Source organism: Tachypleus tridentatus, chromosome 8 (genome assembly GCF_004210375.1).
Source record: "Tachypleus tridentatus isolate NWPU-2018 chromosome 8, ASM421037v1, whole genome shotgun sequence".
NCBI classification, from domain to species: domain Eukaryota; kingdom Metazoa; phylum Arthropoda; class Merostomata; order Xiphosura; family Limulidae; genus Tachypleus; species Tachypleus tridentatus.
In genome coordinates, this window is record NC_134832.1 from 53367376 (window position 1) to 53385528 (window position 18153).

An 18153-nucleotide genomic window follows, 5' to 3' on the forward strand; every position below is an offset into this window, starting at 1 on the left:
AATGTGTGAAGAACGTAACACATTCTGGCCTTGCTGCATATAAAACATAAAGTATGTTAATAAAAACCTGAAATGTATGAAGAACGTAACACATTCTGGCCTTGCTGCATATAAAACCTAAAGTATGTTAATAAAAACCTGAAATGTATGAAGAACGTAACACATTCTGGCCTTGCTGCATATAAAACCTAAAGTATGTTAATAAAAACCTGAAATGTATGAAGAACGTAACACATTCTGGCCTTGCTGCATATAAAACTTAAAGTATGTTAATAAAAACCTGAAATGTATGAAGAATGTAACACATTCTGGCCTTGCTGTGTATAAAACCTAAAGTGTGTTAATAAAAACCTGAAATGTATGAAGAATGTAACACATTCTGGCCTTGCTGTATATAAAACCTAAAGTATGTTAATAAAAACCTGAAATGTATGAAGAATGTAACACATTCTGGCCTTTGTATAAAACATAATGTTAATAAAAATCTGAAATGTGTGAAGAACGTAACACATTCTGGCCTTTCTGTGTATAAAACATAATGTTAATAAAAACCTGAAATGTGTGAAGAACGTAACACATTCTGGCTTTGCTCTGTACAAAACATAATGTTAATAAAAACCTGCAATGTGTGAAGAACGTAACACATTCTGGCCTTGCTGCATATAAAACTTAAAGTATGTTTAAAAAAACCTGAAATGTGTGAAGAACGTAACACATTCTGGCCTTGTTGTGTATAAAACGTAATGTTAATAAAAACCCGAAATGTGTGAAGAACGTAACACATTCTGGCTTTGCTCTGTACAAAACATAATGTTAATAAAAACCTGCAATGTGTGAAGAACGTAACACATTCTGGCCTTGCTGCATATAAAACTTAAAGTATGTTTAAAAAAACCTGAAATGTGTGAAGAACGTAACACATTCTGGCCTTGTTGTGTATAAAACATAATGTTAATAAAAACCTGAAATGTGTGAAGAACGTAACACATTCTGGCCTTGCTTGTATAAAACCTAAAGAATATTATGAAAAAACTGAAATACATTAAAACAGTAACATTGTCCTTGCTGAATATAAAACCCTAAACCTCATATTGTGAAAAACCTGAAATATACAAAGAAAATAACGTTTGTTCCATGAGAAAAGACAGTCGTTGATTTATGACAAATGCGTGGTTTTGTATTTCTGTATTACTCCTTAAAGTACGCTTGGTCATCTAGTTTCTAGCTTATTTTGTCTTGTATAATACTCGTGTGCATCAGAAGGACTAAAACGTGTCCAGAACACCATCTAGGAATGATGACGGTCTAGTCTTATGTTTTTAAGGTCACAAGGCGGACCTAGCATAGCGCTTTTTGTCCCTGGAGCGCCAACTTTGAGTCGAGCCAAACTTGGCCCACGCGCTCCAAATTGTTTTGCTGTCTATGCATTTTAAGCAAAGTTACTCAAGAGCCACGTATATGCATTTGCTGTCATTGATTTTGAAGTGATAAATTAGAGGAAAAGTATCTATTCAACACCACCTACCTCCAACTCTTAATGGCATCGCCTATCACATTATAATGCCCCCAAGACCCGCAGATTTTGAGTCGAGTGCCTCAACCATCAGGCCACCACTGGCTTCAGGAAGTTATCAAACCTCAGGGGGTTAATCGAATAAGAGTACGGAAATTTCTAACTTTCATTACCCCCCTCCCCCCCCCAGTGACACAGTGGTATGTCTGCTGACTTATACCTCTACAAACCAGGTTTTGATACCCGTGGTTGGCAGAGCACAGATAGCCCTTTGCGTTGCCTCGTGCTTAATACCAAACAACAACTAACTATGAATTTAAAATGTTCATTGTTTCCTTCAGAAAAAAGCCACATTTGGCTGTGTTCACCCTGGCAAATAGATCCCCGGATTTTTGCGTTAGAAGTTCGTTGACTTACCGCTGTCCACTTCGGGTGACTGTAGTTTAATGAACGTTATTCAAGAAAGTCAAGACGGCTAGTATGGATATGAAAACTTTAATTAAAATAAAGTACAGAACAACGTTTCGACCTCAGGCCCGACATGGCCAGGTGGGTTAAGGCGTTTGACTCCCCGTCGCACCAAAACATGCTCGTTTTTTCAGCCGTAGGGGCGTTATAAAGTGACGGTCAATTCCACTATTCGTTGGCGGTGGGTGGTGATGACTAACTCTCTTCCCTCTAGTGTTACACTGCTAAATTAGGGACGGCTAGCGCAGATAGCCCTCGTGTAGCTTTGCGCGAAATTCAAAAACAAACAAACAAATGTTTCGACCTTCTTAGGTCATCTTCAGTTTAACCAGGCGTCTTGAGAATACATTTTTATTTAAAGTGTTTTTTTTTGTCATCACGAAAGTCAGGTGTTGTTTTTATTCGTATTTTAGGAATGTTCCTATATATAAATATACTTTTCATTAAAAAAACGTTTAAAAAAGGATTGTATAGCTAAATTAATATGATTTGTTAGGCTTTGATTGTCATTTAAGAAAATTTTTAGTTTATTGGTGTTGTAATAAAATGACCACCCCTCAGTGACATTGCAGTATGTCTTCGGAGTTATAACGCTAAAATTCGGGTTTCGATACTGTGGTAGGCAGAACACGGATAGCCCATTGAGTAGCTTTGTGCTTTCTTACAAATAAGTAATAAAATGAGGTATTTTTATATTTTTAGTCTAAAAACTTCGTTAGTTTTACTATTAATTAACAAGAAGAACAAGGAATTTAAGATTTAGTTAAAACTATTTGTTTCTGAATTTTGCGCAAAGCTACACGTGAGCTATCTGCGCTAGCCGCCCCTAATTTAGCAGTGTAAGACTAGAGGTAAGACAGCTAGTCATCACCACCCACTGCTAAAGAGTAGCCCAAACGTTGGCGGTAGGTGGTAATGACTAGCTGTCTCCCCTCCAGTCTTTCGCCCCCAAATTAGGGGCGGCTATCGCATATAACTCTCGTGTAACTTTGCGCGAAATTCAGAAACAACCAAACCAACCTTTATAGAGGGAACCGATAAACAGCTGGAGTTTCCCGAAACTTGTATAACACGCTTATGAGTTGTGGGCTTCATATTTATGTGTAAACATTTGTATGACAACCCCCAATTTTTGCTTCGTTGTCACTACTTATCACCATAACTATTTTATCACAATACCTAACTTAACACGCTAGCTCAGGGTAACTGGTTATGAAATTATGTTCAGCTGTGTTATTCCTTCACGAACTTTCCTAAAGCACCTACATTTAACGTCTATATGTCAGACCTGTTTAATACTAAACCTAGAGTATCCTGCACCGCAGTCGTAGTTTCCCCAGGGAGACGAGAAAGCCCCAAGCCCTCCTATTATTTTCACTATATAATACACACAGGTGCTTTATAGAAGAGACTCTAGGTATAGGCTAAATTCTTTGGCACGTTATCTCTGAGCGGTGAGATCGAGAGTATAATAATACTTCATAACATATTGCGTTACATTTTCTTGGAAGCATTAGTGTTAGGATTACCTGAAGGTAAGTAATGCTTTCAAAGCATCTAACGCAGACGAAGCACGAGTTAATCTATAATCTTGTTAGTATCCGGCTGAGTTCTTTGTCCATTAGTAAATTGATGTGATTGGCGGTGTGTTGCTACACCTGAATATCGGCAAGTCTCGGATCAGTTTTCATTCCTTCTCTTCTTTTATCGTCTGAAGTGTTTTCGACCAAAATGAAACTCGTAACTCAGATACTTCTGATCTCAGGCTTTGATTGTCTATGTGAAAGGAAGCGAATTTTCTAACTTTTTTTTTTTCAAAATCATCACAGCTGTGTTGGATTTTTTGAATATCCATTCTTTCCAACATCAAAGCCTTGGACAGAATGATAATGGTAAAAATGACTCATCTTTTCTTCACACCCATGAAGAGATGAGGTAAATTCTGCATTAACTTAACATTTTGCTAAGATATAAGATGAGGTGTGTGTGTGTTTGTGTTTTTGTTATAACAAAGCCACATAGGGCTATCTGCTCAGCCCACCGAGGGGGAATCGAACCCCTGATTGTAGCGTTGTAAATCCCCTCTGTACTAGCGGGGGGCATAAGATGAAGTACAGCTGAGAGCAGATCGAGAGATAAATGGTAGTCTGGTTGGTGTAGCATCTGGATGTAACACTAAACATGACTTATGTCTCTTCAAGGTATATATATCCACTGTTTATAACCATGGTATATATGATACTCCATCTTTGAGGTTGAAAATTGAATTATGGTTATTTGTGTCTCGCGGCTGCTCATGAAATTTGAACAACAGTTACGAGACACTTATAATGATTTGTTGATTTGCAACTTCAGTGGCTAAAATCGTCACTGATTTTAATTGTTTAAAATACAAAACGAGTCTTGCGGAAGCGTATTGAAACACGAATTACGTTTTCGAATAGGTTGGATGCGAGAATCTAGATATTAAACACAACTTATAAAGAACCAAAGAGCAAGAAATGTTTCACCAGAAATCCATCAAAAGTTTGTTTTGGGAATTTCGCCCAAAGCTACTCGAGGGCTATCTGTGCTAGCCGTCCCTAATTTAGCAGTGTAAGACTAGAGGGAAGGCAGCTAGTCATCACCACCCACCGCCAACTATTGGGCTACTCTTCTACCAACGAATAGTGGGATTGACCGTCACATTATAACGCCCCCACGGCTGGGAGGGCGAGCATGTTTTTAGCGCGACTCGGGCGCGAACCCGCGACCCTCGGATTACGAGTCGCACGCCTTACGCGCTTGGCCATGCCAGGCCCATTCCATCAAAAAGGAAGCCGGGGGAGAAAAATATTAGACGAAAAGACACGAAAATAACCAAAGAAGAATAGAAAATGAATGAACAGTGTTAGTGTAACTGAATGATATTCCCTGAATACGACAAGATAAAAGAAAGGTATTCTCTTGAATACGAGAAGATAAATTAATAGTAATACAATACTTGTAAGATACTCCCCTAAACACTAAAAGATATGAGTAGTAATGTTGTCTCTGCACTACTTAAATTGAATAACTTGAAGTTACTTATCAAGATAGTGTAGGGTGAAGTTGCACGTGTAATGTTGTTCTTGCCATTACCAAAATTTCTTGAAACGACTCAACAACTTTCTATCAAAATTCGGTGAAATAAATGCTCTTAGTATTTGTACCTTCTGTCATGTAGGATTTGAATTGAAAGTAAATATGGTTTTGTTTGAATTTCACGCAAAGCTACACGAGAGCTATCTGCGCTAGCCGTCCCTAATTTAGTAGTGTAAGACTAGTGAGAAGGTAGCTAGTCATCACCACCCACCGCCAACTCTTTGGCTACTCTTTTTATCAACGAATAGTGGGATTGACCGTCACATTATAATGCCCTCACGGCTGAAAGGGCGAGCATGTTTGGTGCGACCGGGATTCGAACCCGTGACCCTCCGATTACAAGTTAAACCACCTAGCCATGCAGGGCCAATTTATAACTGTCTCTACAAAGAATTGCTTCAATATAATATTCGTTTTATTTCATTGGTGGTTGAAGAGTAAACTTTAAAATTTATAACGCCAAAATTAAATTATCGTAATTGATGCAAAGCACACAATACATTGTGAATGAAACCCAAAGAAAAATGGAGCTCATAGATATTTATAACAGTGTATGAAAAAAACTGAAGTTAAATTATTGCAAAATAATGTAAACGTAAAGTTGTAAAAAGTAAATTTAGCTGAATATGCAGAAACGTCTAAATGTGTGTTTACAATGAGATAAGCAAGTGGTTTTGAACGAACAGTGCATGCGTATCTTAGGCCTAAATAAGTGGAGAAAACCAATAGAAATTGTATTTCGCGTAATATTCATTTCTCTAAGAAATTACATGCAGGTTAAGTGTTATTTGCGTATAATACATTGCAAATAAAAAAAAAACTAAAGGTAAAATCGAAACTACTCGTCACGTGATAACAATGACTTGTTACGTTTTGCACCTTACTCGTTGCAGTAAAAAATTTGACTGAGAAAAAAAACAAGTAAGATGAGTCTGAATTGTAAAGCCGGGTAATCTGACGATATTAGATTTTTAGCGTTTGATTTAGAAATTGAGAGAAAACTTTCGGACAGACAAACACAAGCGTATTATATATTATTTGCACCAGCAAAAATATTCGGCATCTCGACATGAATAACTACTAGTTCGTGCAGAGGGTTATTGACCCTGCGGCCATTTCTAGAGTTGTTTGTCAGTTCAACGACAATGTAATCACACTTAACATTCAGTAATGTTCACCAACCATGATAAAAAGGGTTTTATTTAAATGTTTGTTTGAAAATGAGCTATCGTCACAGCATTACCTCACTTTTTTTTTTTAATTTTGCATAAAGCTACTCGAGGGCTAACTGCGCTACCCGTCCCTAATTTAGCAGTGTGAGACTAGAGGGAAGGTAGCTATTCATCACCACCCACCGCCAACTCCTGGGCTACTCTTTTACCAACGAATAGTGGGATTGACCGTCACATTATAACGCCCCCATGACTGAAAGAGCAAACATGTTTGGTGCGACCGGGATTCGAACCCGCGACCCTCAGGTTACGAGTCGAACGCCTCAACCCACCTGGCTATGCCGGGCATACCTCACATTATACTGAAGTAATTCTTTGTAGAGATTTATCGGTTGGCCCGGCATGGTCAAGTGTGTTAAGGCGTTTCACTCGTAATCAGAGGGTCGCAGGTTTGAATCCCCATCACAACAAACATGCTCTTGGGGGCGTTATAATGTTTCGGTCAATCCCACTATTCTTTGGTAAAAGAGTAGCCCAAGAGTTGGCGGTGGGTGGTGATGACTAGTAGCCTTCCCTCTAGTCTTACACTGCTAAATTAGGGACGGCTAGCACAGATAGCCCTCGAGTAGCTTTGTGCGAAATTCCAAAACAAACAAACAAAACAAGCAATCGTCAATCATATTATAATACTCCCACGGCTAAAGGGCGAAAATATTTGGAGCCAAGGCTCGAACCGTTGGTCAGCACATTACATAGAGGTCGAGCACATAATCACCAACTAATGGCATGTCTTTTATGTTAATGGGATGATTCACGCACTTCACTTCTTTATAATCTCATGTTAATTAGAGTACATTAATATCAGAAACATGTAGTTCTTATCAATGTGTTATCACGATAAAATAATCAAAGAGACGAAGTGTGTTCCCATGTAATATTCACTCTATGATTAACATTTCTAACGTTTATCATTGGCAACTCTTCCAGTCTCAAAGCTAGGTACCTGCTACATTTGTGTATTAATATTAACATAAACCGTCGACACTACACCTTGTACTGATGGGACTGGGTTGGATTGCTCAAATACATTTCTTCAATTATTTGTATGTGGACACGGCATGGCCAGGTGGTTATTACCACTCGACTAGTAATCTGACGGTCGCGGGTTCGAATCCCCGTCACCCAAATATGCTCATCCTTTCAGCCGTGGAGGCGTTATAATAATACAGCCAATCCCACTATTCATTGGTGAAAGAGTAACCCAAGAGTTGGCGGTGGATGGTGATGACTATCTACCTCTACTCTAGCCTTACACTGCTAAATTAGGGAAGGCTAGCACAGATAGCACTCGTGTAGCTTTGCGCGCAATTCAATAAACAAACAAATTTGGATGCATTTTGTCTACTTTAGTTTGAAAGGAACTCACCAGGGTTTAATTGGTATAAAATGCAAGGTCGATTGATCTTTCACTCGGCTGCTCTTCTGGTTGGCACGCCAAGCTCAATCCGTATCAGGAGCGTTGGTTAAAAAGTTTTCTGAATGTATCTTCAAAATCTTAGTTAACTTTCAAGTATTTTTTTTTTCAGTAACGGTTTTTCTTCTTTGTTTATTGCCACTTAGGTTCTGAAGAAAAAAAAACATGACGTCGTTAGCAAAGATAATACGTTAAAAATGCTCCTGGTGCTCAGAGGGAAATCTGAGGGCTTATAACGCTAAAATTCAGGCTTCAATAAACCCGTGATGGCCATTTTAGAGCGAAACGGTACATTGTGATCTGGTCCTCCGCTGGTACGGCAGTAAGTCTATGGATTTACAACGCTAAATTCAGGGTTCGATTCCCCTCGGTGAACTCAGTAGATAACCCCATGGGGCTTTATTATACATAAGAAAACTCACACATTGTCATCTGTTTTCCGATGAAGGCCCAGATGGTTTGTACTGTGAACAGAGCCAATGAGGTTATTATTGTTATGGTTTGTATGTTTGTCTCTCCTGCTCTTACTGGCTTCATCTCACTTTGTGCTGAAAGGATACGTTACGAAATTAGACTAAATACCAAAATGTGACTAGCGTATGATGTGGCTTTATTTGTATTCGTTGCATGAAAATAAAGCGATCTATCATTCAGTATGTATGGAATGAATTAAAGGAATGAATAAATGTGAGCTATCTGTTTATCATGACACTCTAGTTTTAAAGTGTAACATTTAAGATGAATTTTTATCACTGAACCTTTTCTTCCTTAATCTGGCCAGGTAGTTAAGACACTCGATTCGTAGAGTGAGGGTCGCGGGTTCGAATCACTGTCACATCAAACATGCTTGCCCTTTCAGCCGTGAAGGCGATATAATGTTACAGTCAATCCCACTATTCGTTGGTAAAAGAATAGCCCAAGAGTTGGCGGTGGGTGGTGATGACTAGCTGCCTTCCCCCTAGTCTTACATTGCTAAATTAGGGACGACTAGCGCAGATAGCCCTCGAGTAGCTTTGCGCGAAATTCAAAACAAAACAGACCTTACTGCCCGGCATGCCAGGTGGTTAGGGCACTCGACTCGTAATCTGAAGGTTGCGGGTTCGAATCCCTGTCACACCAAACATGCTCGTCCTTTCAGCCGTGGGGGCGTTATAATGTAACAGTCAATCCCACTATTCGTTGGTAAAAGAGTAGCCCAAGAGTTGGCGGTGGGTGGTGATTACTAGCTGCCTTCCCCCTAGTCTTACACTGCTAAATTAGGGACGACTAGCGCAGATAGCCCTCGAGTAGCTTTGCGCGAAATTCAAAACCAACCAAACCTTTCCTCACCAACTAAATTCTTAGGTGCTGTTTCACACTCATTTTTCCTTTCTTTCGTGATATATTTCTCTGGTGTTTAGTTTCACAAATGGTATTCTTCTTTTCAGTACCAATCATCTTAGTTATTATTTGACTTCAGTTACATATTTCTGACTTATTGCTTAGGACTTTTTCATTAAAGTTATACCGTATGCTCTCAGTTTTCTGACAACTTAGTTTAGTTTTTTCTCTGTTCATGTATGATTCTTAGCTTGTCTGATGAATTTCGACCAAAGCCACTCAAAGGCTATCTGCACCAGCCATCTATAACTTTAGAAAGATTACAGCAAGGTTCAATAACCCCTCAAAGAATGAGTCATTTATTGTGTGCTTGTTGTGGTACTTGGAGTTAATGTCAGTGGTACACGATACAATTAATACAAAACTAAACATGCTCGCCCTTTCAGCCGTAAGGGCGTTATAATGGGTGGTGATGACTAGCTGCCTTCCCTCTAGACTTACACTGCTAAATTAGGAACGGCTAGCGCAGATAACTCTCGTGTAGCTTTGCACGAAATTCAAAACAAACAAACAAAGCAATTATTTTCCTTATCTGTGTGCCTAAGCTATACGATAGGATCTTTGTTCTCTGGGTACTGTGGATAATGTTGTTTGTAATTAAGAACAAAGCTACACGGAGGTCTATCTGTGCTCTGCCCACCACGGGGATCGAAACCTGGTATTCAGCGTTGTAAGTCCCCAGATATGCCGCTGTGCCATTGGGGGGCCATGTTGATGATGGAACAAAACTTTCTGCTAAATCACCGAGAGGGTTTTCAATTAAATAAGCCTAGCATGGCCAGGTGGTTGAAGCACTCTACTCTTAATCTGAGGGTTGCGACTTCGAATTCCCCTCGCACCAAACACGTTCGCCCTTTCAGCCGTGGGGGCGTTATAATGTTACAATAAATCCCATTATAGCTCTCGAGTAGCTTTGCGCGAAATTCAAAAAAACAAAGAAAAATTAACTTTCACAGTGTAAAATCGATTACAAAATCAATTCTATTTCGAACAAATTGCTTTGTCGTTTTTTTAGTTAAAATTAAATATCTATTTTCGAACTCAGAGCGTGCTGGCTTGTCTCTGTGTCGCTCTAAACCAATGTAACCCTAACACTACATTATGTTGGGTAATTTTGGATTACTGGTTTTGTTTTTTTCAAGTTTGAAGATTAAGTGTAAGGAACAGATCAAAATAGAAATATCTGTAAATCATTTGTTTTTTTATATAAAATACGAAGAAGAAACAATTAGCGAAAATGATAACACTAATGGTGTTATTTAGTGTTAAGCCAACTCTGTCGATGATTCTAGAGTTGAAAATATTACCTACGTAAATTAATATTATAACCCAAGAAGGGGGTTAATTCTAATGGAAATTCACCCATTGTTTTTTTATTCTTTGCATCAGTCTCTAAGAGAACGTCTTACAGGAATCACATGTTCAGGAATTGTTCGTCTTCCATCCCTAAAAAGATCACATCAAAGCCAGTGGAGGAATCTTCCACACGTTAAGCTGTGGAATGTATATAACAATGGCGGGCATTTCTGTACGCGAAACTGTTGAGATTCACTAAGAATCATCTCTTAGTAATACCTGAAACATGTTAGAATGGAAATACAAGTTTTGTATTTGTTTCTTTTTTAAAATAGTTTTTGAGAGATTTTAGGGTATTTATAAAATAATAATGTAGTGTAAATATTAAACAAAGTTACGATCAACAGATAAGTGTAATAATGAATACACACAACTATAATATTACAAATATTATTTGAAGGGACTATTTTCCTCATAAGACATGACGTTGGAGTACACATAGCGTTAATTCGCCAAACGCTAGTGTGCTTTGTTGTGTACAATCAATACGTCACGCAAAGCCTGGCAACAGCAGACTATAGCACCTGGTCGTTTTTTAACTGATTGCAGGCAGTTTTGAGCAGCACTTATCTGAAAAACTAAGATCATAACTAACTATTCATTATTAGCTTCTAATCGACTATTTATGTTATTTGATACTTAGGAATAATAAACCATTCATGTATGCGCTTTTGTTGCATTAAATGCATTTAAGATTTCGTTTTTAATTGGTTGGGTGAATCAGGTCATCCCGTCCTCCAGGAATTAAAGACCCGTGAAGAAAAAGCATAATTGTTGTTGAGCGATAGTCAAAATAACAGGTAATGTTAGAGCTAAGAACAGTTCTAAAGAGTGACCCCTGGTGGATAGTTTTCGTTTCAAGTAAAATAAAAAAATGATAATAATGATTTGCTCCTTCCACACTAGTCCAGTAATAAATACGAAAGTTTATAACGCTAAAAATTAGGTTTCGATACCCACGCTGAGCACAGCACAATCACAGCCCATTGTCCATTTTGTCCTTTGTTGTTGTTTTTTTTGTTTTGAATTTCACGCAAATCTAATCGAGGGCTATCTGCGCTAGCTGTCCCTAATTTAGCAGTTTGAGACTAGAGGGAAGGCAGCTAGTCATCACCACCCACCGCCAACTCTTGGGCTACTTGTTTACCAACGAATAGTGGGATTGACCGTCACATTATTATGTGGCCACGGCTGAAAGGGCGAGCATGTTTGGTGCAACGGGGTGCGAACCCGCGACCCTCAGAATACGAGTCGAACGCCTTAACACGCTTGGCCATGCCGGGCCCCATTTTTGTCCTTAGCAGCAAACAAACACAAAAAGATAATAATCCGTTCTAAGAAGTTAAGACGAGTTGATGCTTAAGATACACGACTCAGAAGGTCTACTTTTTCGTTGAATGGTAACAGATTATGTTTGGGAACCGTACATTCTGTATTTGTTAAATCTGATGAGAACACACAAGTTCGTTCTTGGCTAAAATCAAAAGCTTTCTACCACTAGACAAATTAAGTTCGCCAAAAATTAACCCGGAAACCTTAACCTTTTCTGAGACCGTCGTCAGCAGATCGGGTTGTTCAGCATTTCAGTAAACCACTTCTAATCTTCTAATTTCCCCCAGGAACGAATCAGTTACGTGTACGTGCTTAGACGTCCATAAAAAAATGGATCTTGGTAAATTTCAAATGAACTTATGCCTTTCATACACGAAAATGATAAACGAATTCTGCTTTCTTCTATTTGATAATGGTCGTGTCATCATTCTAGGAGAGGCAATTTATCTGTTATTTCATGTCGATTTTGTTCCATTAGTTTTTTTTTAATGCTAGAAATAAACGACCACAACACCAAAATGTTGTTTTATTTAATCAAACACTCACGTAAAAAAAAAAAAAACATTTTGGTGTTACAAGGTTGTTTACTTCTAGTATTAATAGGTCCGGCATGGCCAAGCGTGTTAAGGCGTGCTACTCGTAATCTGAGGGTCGCGGGTTCGCACCTCCCGTCGCACCAAACATGATCGTCCTTTCAGCCGTGGGGCGTTATAATGTGACGGTCAATCCCACTATTCGTTGGTAAAAGAGTAGCCCAAGAGTTGGCGGTGGGTGGTGATGACTAGCTACGTTCCCTCTAGTCTTACACTGCTAAATTAGGGACGGCTAGCGTAGATAGCCTCGTGTAGCTTTGTGCGAAATTCAGAAACAAACAAACAAACTTCTAGTATTAATATGTCTCGTATACACGAATGTACTCTATATAAAATAAATAAAAATAAAATAGATAAATAAATAATAAGGTTTCTCCTCCTTCGGTGGATTTGTAACGCTAGAAAACGAGTTTAGATACCCGTAATTGGCGGAGCACAGATAACCCATTGTGCAGATATGTGCTTAACTTCAGAGAAACAAAACTTTTGTTTAGAGTTTAAGGATAATGATGAATGAAACTGAATTTCGACAATACGTCAAATAATTTTGTGGCCCGTTTAATTTTGTTATACAAAAGTCAATTTATCTATCAACTGTAAAATGTGAAATCATACCTAGAAATTTCATCAGCCTTAATATAAAAAACAACACGGAGTTCACAGATGTAAATTTAAGCTGAATGTTCATCAGGTTCGCTCTAAATAATTTTGGCAGGTTAACGCAGCCCAGTGATTAGCGTACTTTGTTGCTAAGTGAAAGGTCTAATGTCCGAGCCGCGATATAGCTGAACACACCCTAAACTTTCGGTTATGAATTATAAAGGTGATAAAATGTAACTATATCCATAATAGGATACGATTCTTGGATTCATTCCCTATAACCCCCCAGTCTGCGGACTTACAACTCTAAAAACCGGGTTTCGATACCCGTGGTGAGCAGAGCACAGGTAACGCATTGTGTAGCTTTGTCCTTAATTCAAAACAACAACAATAACTTACCCCCCAGTGGCTCAGCGGTATGTCTGCTGACTTACAACTCTAAAAACCAGGTTTCGATACCCGTGGTGGGCAGAGCACAGATAGCCCATTGTGCAGCTTTGTGCTTAATGCAAAACTGAAAGGTCTTAAAAGTAATTTATTAAATGTAACTGTTCGTTCTGACCTTCTTTCACAAAATGTTTCCTTTACTAATACAAGGATTGTGTGTTTGTTTCTGAATTTAATTAACATTATAGGGTTTGTTTTGAGTTTCGCGCAAAGTTGCACGAGGACTATCTGCGCTAGCCGTCCCTAATTTAGCAGTGTAAGACTAGAGAGAGGGCAGCTAGTCATCATACCCACCGCCAATTCTTCGGCTACTCTTTTACCAACGAATATTGGTATTGACCGTCACATATAACGCCCTCTACCGCTGAAAGGGAGAACATGTTTGGTGTGACGGTGATTCGAACCCGCGACATGCAGATTGAGGACGAGAGCCCTGAAAGTCTGACCATCATAGAGATTACAAATCCAGGTCAAATATTTAGTACACAGAATCACCTGCAACAGTTGTAATATTTTCAAAACGGGACCCAAACCTAGAGCGTTTTCTAGTGAATGACTTATTCTTCTGCAGAAGAATGAAGGGTCATGTTTAATGAGTGTGATGAAATATATAGGCTTGAATGTCACGTGAACCAGATGTTTAATATTAGTTGGTCTTGAGAATTAGCCAATTATAGCCTGGAGCTGTTTGTGTCAGACTTCGTTTTCTGCATAGTTCATATAATAGTTATAATAGTTGTTAACTAATTTTTATAAAGATAAAATCAAAATAAACAATAGAAATAACATTAAATAATGACAAAAGTAAAATATAGAAAATAATAATAATGTAACCCTAACTCAATATATAGGAAATCGAACCAGTATATAAAAGAAATAATAATGCTAATAAACTAAGTTTAATTATGAATTTACTTTTGGAAATCTTTACAGAGGCTAGTGAACAACCCTGGGATGGGGATTGTTTCCACTTGGTGTCACAGAATTTAACAGTGATAATAAGATTCTTTAATTACCCTGTTTCTGTTTGATGTAGAATTTGTCCCTATATCCATTGAGTTTAGTGTCTTGAGAGAGAATCCAGCCATGTTAAAGTGTTTTGTTGTTATTGTTGTTGATGTATGGTTATTAAAACGTGCCTGTACAGTACAGTTGTCTTGGTTTGACCTACATATTGAAAATTACATTTTCGACAGTGGATTAAGTAAATAACATTTTCCCTTGAGTAATTTATGGAATTAGTGATCATAGAGGTTGTAAGGTTTACTAGAACAAATAGTCCATTAGTTATTACTGAATTTAACGGATCGTCAAGTTTTGTTATGTTTTAAATAACGTAAGTTTTATTCTAATGCCGGTAACACCAAACATGCTCGTCCTTTCAACCGTGGGGGAGTTATGATGTGACGGTCAATCCCATTATTCGTTGGTGAAAGAGTTGCCCAAGAGCTGGCGGTGGGTGGTGACGATTAGCTGCCTTCACTCTAGTCTTACACTGCTAAATTAGGGACAGCTGGCGCAGATAGCCCTCGTGTAGCTTTGTGCAAAGTTCAAAAATAAACAAAGAAGTTTTGTTGTTGTTTTTTTTGAAACGTTTTTCATTTCGCACAACATAATTAGACCATGATTCTCAGCTGACAAGTCTTCTGCGTATTGTACTATTTCTGTTTGTTCACGCATCATTCTAAGGATGTTTATAACTCATGCACCATTCAACCCTCATCCCAGTGGCACAGCGGAATGTCTGCGGACTCGCACCTCTAGAAACCGGGTTCCGATCCCTGTGGTGAGCAGAGCACAACTAACTCACTGTGTAAATTTATGCTTAATTCAAAACTGGCATTATTTAAATTCTACTTTTTGTTCTTCAAACATTCGTTGGATACTATTAATTCAGTTATTATTTATTAAGACATTTCGGGCTTTCGAACTAGTGGTGCTGTTAAAATATCTAAACTTATAAGAATTGTGAACGTACGTATATACATATGAAGCTTCAAAGCCAATTCATCAATGACTAATGATTATTTCTAAGTGGGAACTAGACATACAAGCTAGAGGGAATAGGATAAAAAAAAAGGTATTTTTAACTCACACTTAGGAAGTAAATTCGACGTATCACTAACTGAAGTGTGCCAACAACGCTGCTCCAAGATGTGTCATCTTTTCACTTGGAGGATGTGCTTCATTGTCGTCGCTCCGACGTGTGTGTCGCGCGGTTTGTTTCATCTTTGAACTTCAACGTAATAAGCAAACTTAACTAGGTCATTATTATCAAAGTCTTACTACTGCAGTTTCTACAACAAGTTTTGGGCGGCAAAACAAGAGAGAAATACGCCCGAAATGTTCACTCTAAATAAAATCACGTAGCGGGTTTTATTTCTTGTAATGCACACGACGTGCTGTATCTACATATTAATACACCTGATTCTACGTAGCTGTGGCTCTGTTCTTTTAGGGACAAGAAGGCATTTTACCCTTAAAAAAAAAAAAAACTCTATATGAAGAGGTATTTAGCGCCCTCTATCAACAGTTAACTAATCCATTGAAAGTAAACCAAAACTAAATGACACTGGCAAGGTATGGTCAAGTGATTAGAACGCTCGATTCGTAATCTCAAGGTCGAAGGTTCGAATTCCCGTCGCATTAAACATGCTTGTCCTTCCAACAGTGAGAGCGTTATAAAGTTACAATCAATCCCACTTTTCGTTGGTAAGTAGCCTAAGAGTTGGCGGTGGTGGTGATGACTCTCTTTTCTCTTTTTACACTTCTAAATTGCGACGGCTTGTGCACATAGCACTCATGTAGCTTTGCGTGAAATTCAAATCAAACAAATGAGCCTCTAAACCAAAACTATTAATAAATTGTTTTGTTTGTTTTGGAATTTCGCACAAAGCTACTCGAGGGCAATCTGTGCTAGCCGTCCCTAATTTAGTAGTGTAAGACTAGAGGGAAGGCAGCTAGTCATCACCACCCACCGCCAACTCTTGGGCTACTCTTTTAACAAATAATGTGGGATTGACCGTCACATTATAACGCCCCCACGGCTGGGAGGGCGAGCATGTTTGGCACGACGCGAATGCGAACCCGCGACCCTCAAATTACGAGTCGCACGCCTTAACGCGCTTGGCCATGCCGGGCCCTATTAATAAATATTTAAAAAAAAAATCTTAAAACCAGCCCTTATGAAAGTAATTTTATAAAAACACAACAACATTTGGAAGGTCTTTGAACTTTATTTAAATAAGATGTTGATTTCTTACATTGTCTAATTATAATATACTACTAATAAGGTTCAATTATTTTTGGATTTTGTATGATACATCATTCTGATTTGATTGATTGTTTTAGACTATTATATCTTGAACGTATTTGATTATGCCTGTATATTTCAAATTTGCTAAACACTATGTATTTGTATATCACGTGTTAGCTTTAATTACGTGGCTGAAGAGCTGCGCCACCAACCAATCGAAATCCAGAATACAAATTAAAAAAATACTTTCAGACTGTTAAAACTTTAAATATTCATATATTAAATACAGTTGAGAATATTACACCCATATATATACATTTTCCAATGATATTGATAACAAAATATGATTGACTGTAGTTCAAGTCTTACGACAAGTTGACAAATTCTGTTTAATATTTTTACCGAAAACTTTTAACCCTCACAGAAATTACATATACAGTTAAGGCACTCGGCTCGTAATCTGAGAGTCGCGAGTTCGAATTCCCATAACTCCAAAACATGCTCGCCCTTTCAGCCGTGGGGGCGTTATAATTACACGGTCAATCCCACTATTCGTTGGTAAAAGAGTAGCCCAAGAGTTGGCGGTGAGGTTGAGATGATTAGCTGTCTTCCCTATAGTCTTACACTGCCAAAGTAGGGACGGCTGGCGCAGATAGCCCTCGTGTAGCTTTGCGCGAAATTCCAAAACAAAAAACAAACAAATCGTCTCTACCTGTCCCTAGTAATTCAACTTGTTGACTGAACCAATCAAAACGTTCCCCCGGTGTGATAGCGGAAAGTCTATGGACTTTCATTGCTAAAATCCAAGGTTCAATTCTCCGCGGTGGACGTAATGGAGAGCCCATACGGCTTTGTTCTAAAATAATCTTTACCTTTCTAACAACCCAAATTACTGGCTATCAACTAAATAAATAATTACGTTCTATTATTTTGTAGAACTACAGCTAACTTTTCTCAAACTCATTTCTTTGTTTTCAGCCGTGTGAAACACAAGTGCAAAAGACTCTAAGGTTCGTTTTTCTTTGTAGCTGATCGAAGAGTTAAACTACCAAACGGCACTCTTTCGAGACCTGCTCATCTCGGTCGGAAACCGGCATGACAGCCCGGAAGTTCGAGACAAGATTAAGCAAGTACGCCGGAAGTGCTTGGACATTTGCTCCTCAGTCAGTCACGTGTTAATGCCTCAAATACGAAGGTAAAGAAAACTAACCAGCTGATTCATTCTAACCAAACTGTTGTTGTTCAAGTATGAAAATGTCTCCTTCACTTTATCATATGAGATCTAAGCCTGATCGTGTGGTACAGGCACTTCCCGTTATTTTATCGGGTATTGACCAAAAGTCCTGTATGATAACCAGGGTGTAAATTTGTATTGTTTGTTTAGCATTTCTTATTAATACTCTCTATAAACATCCTGTAAACGAGGGGATAATTTTTAT

At 38.4% G+C, this 18153-nt stretch overlaps 1 protein-coding gene across 1 annotated transcript in view; it reads left to right on the forward strand.

The window, feature by feature from the left end:
• Nucleotides 1-17913, forward strand: part of LOC143223908 (regulator of G-protein signaling 9-binding protein-like) — a 136704-nt gene extending 118791 nt beyond the window's left edge. Inside the window, exon 3 of the mRNA XM_076452383.1 lies at nucleotides 17743-17913. Within this exon, the coding sequence (XP_076308498.1) occupies nucleotides 17743-17913 (171 nt within the window). The remainder of the gene's footprint in view (nucleotides 1-17742) is intronic.
• The last annotated feature ends 240 nt before the right edge of the window (nucleotides 17914-18153 follow it).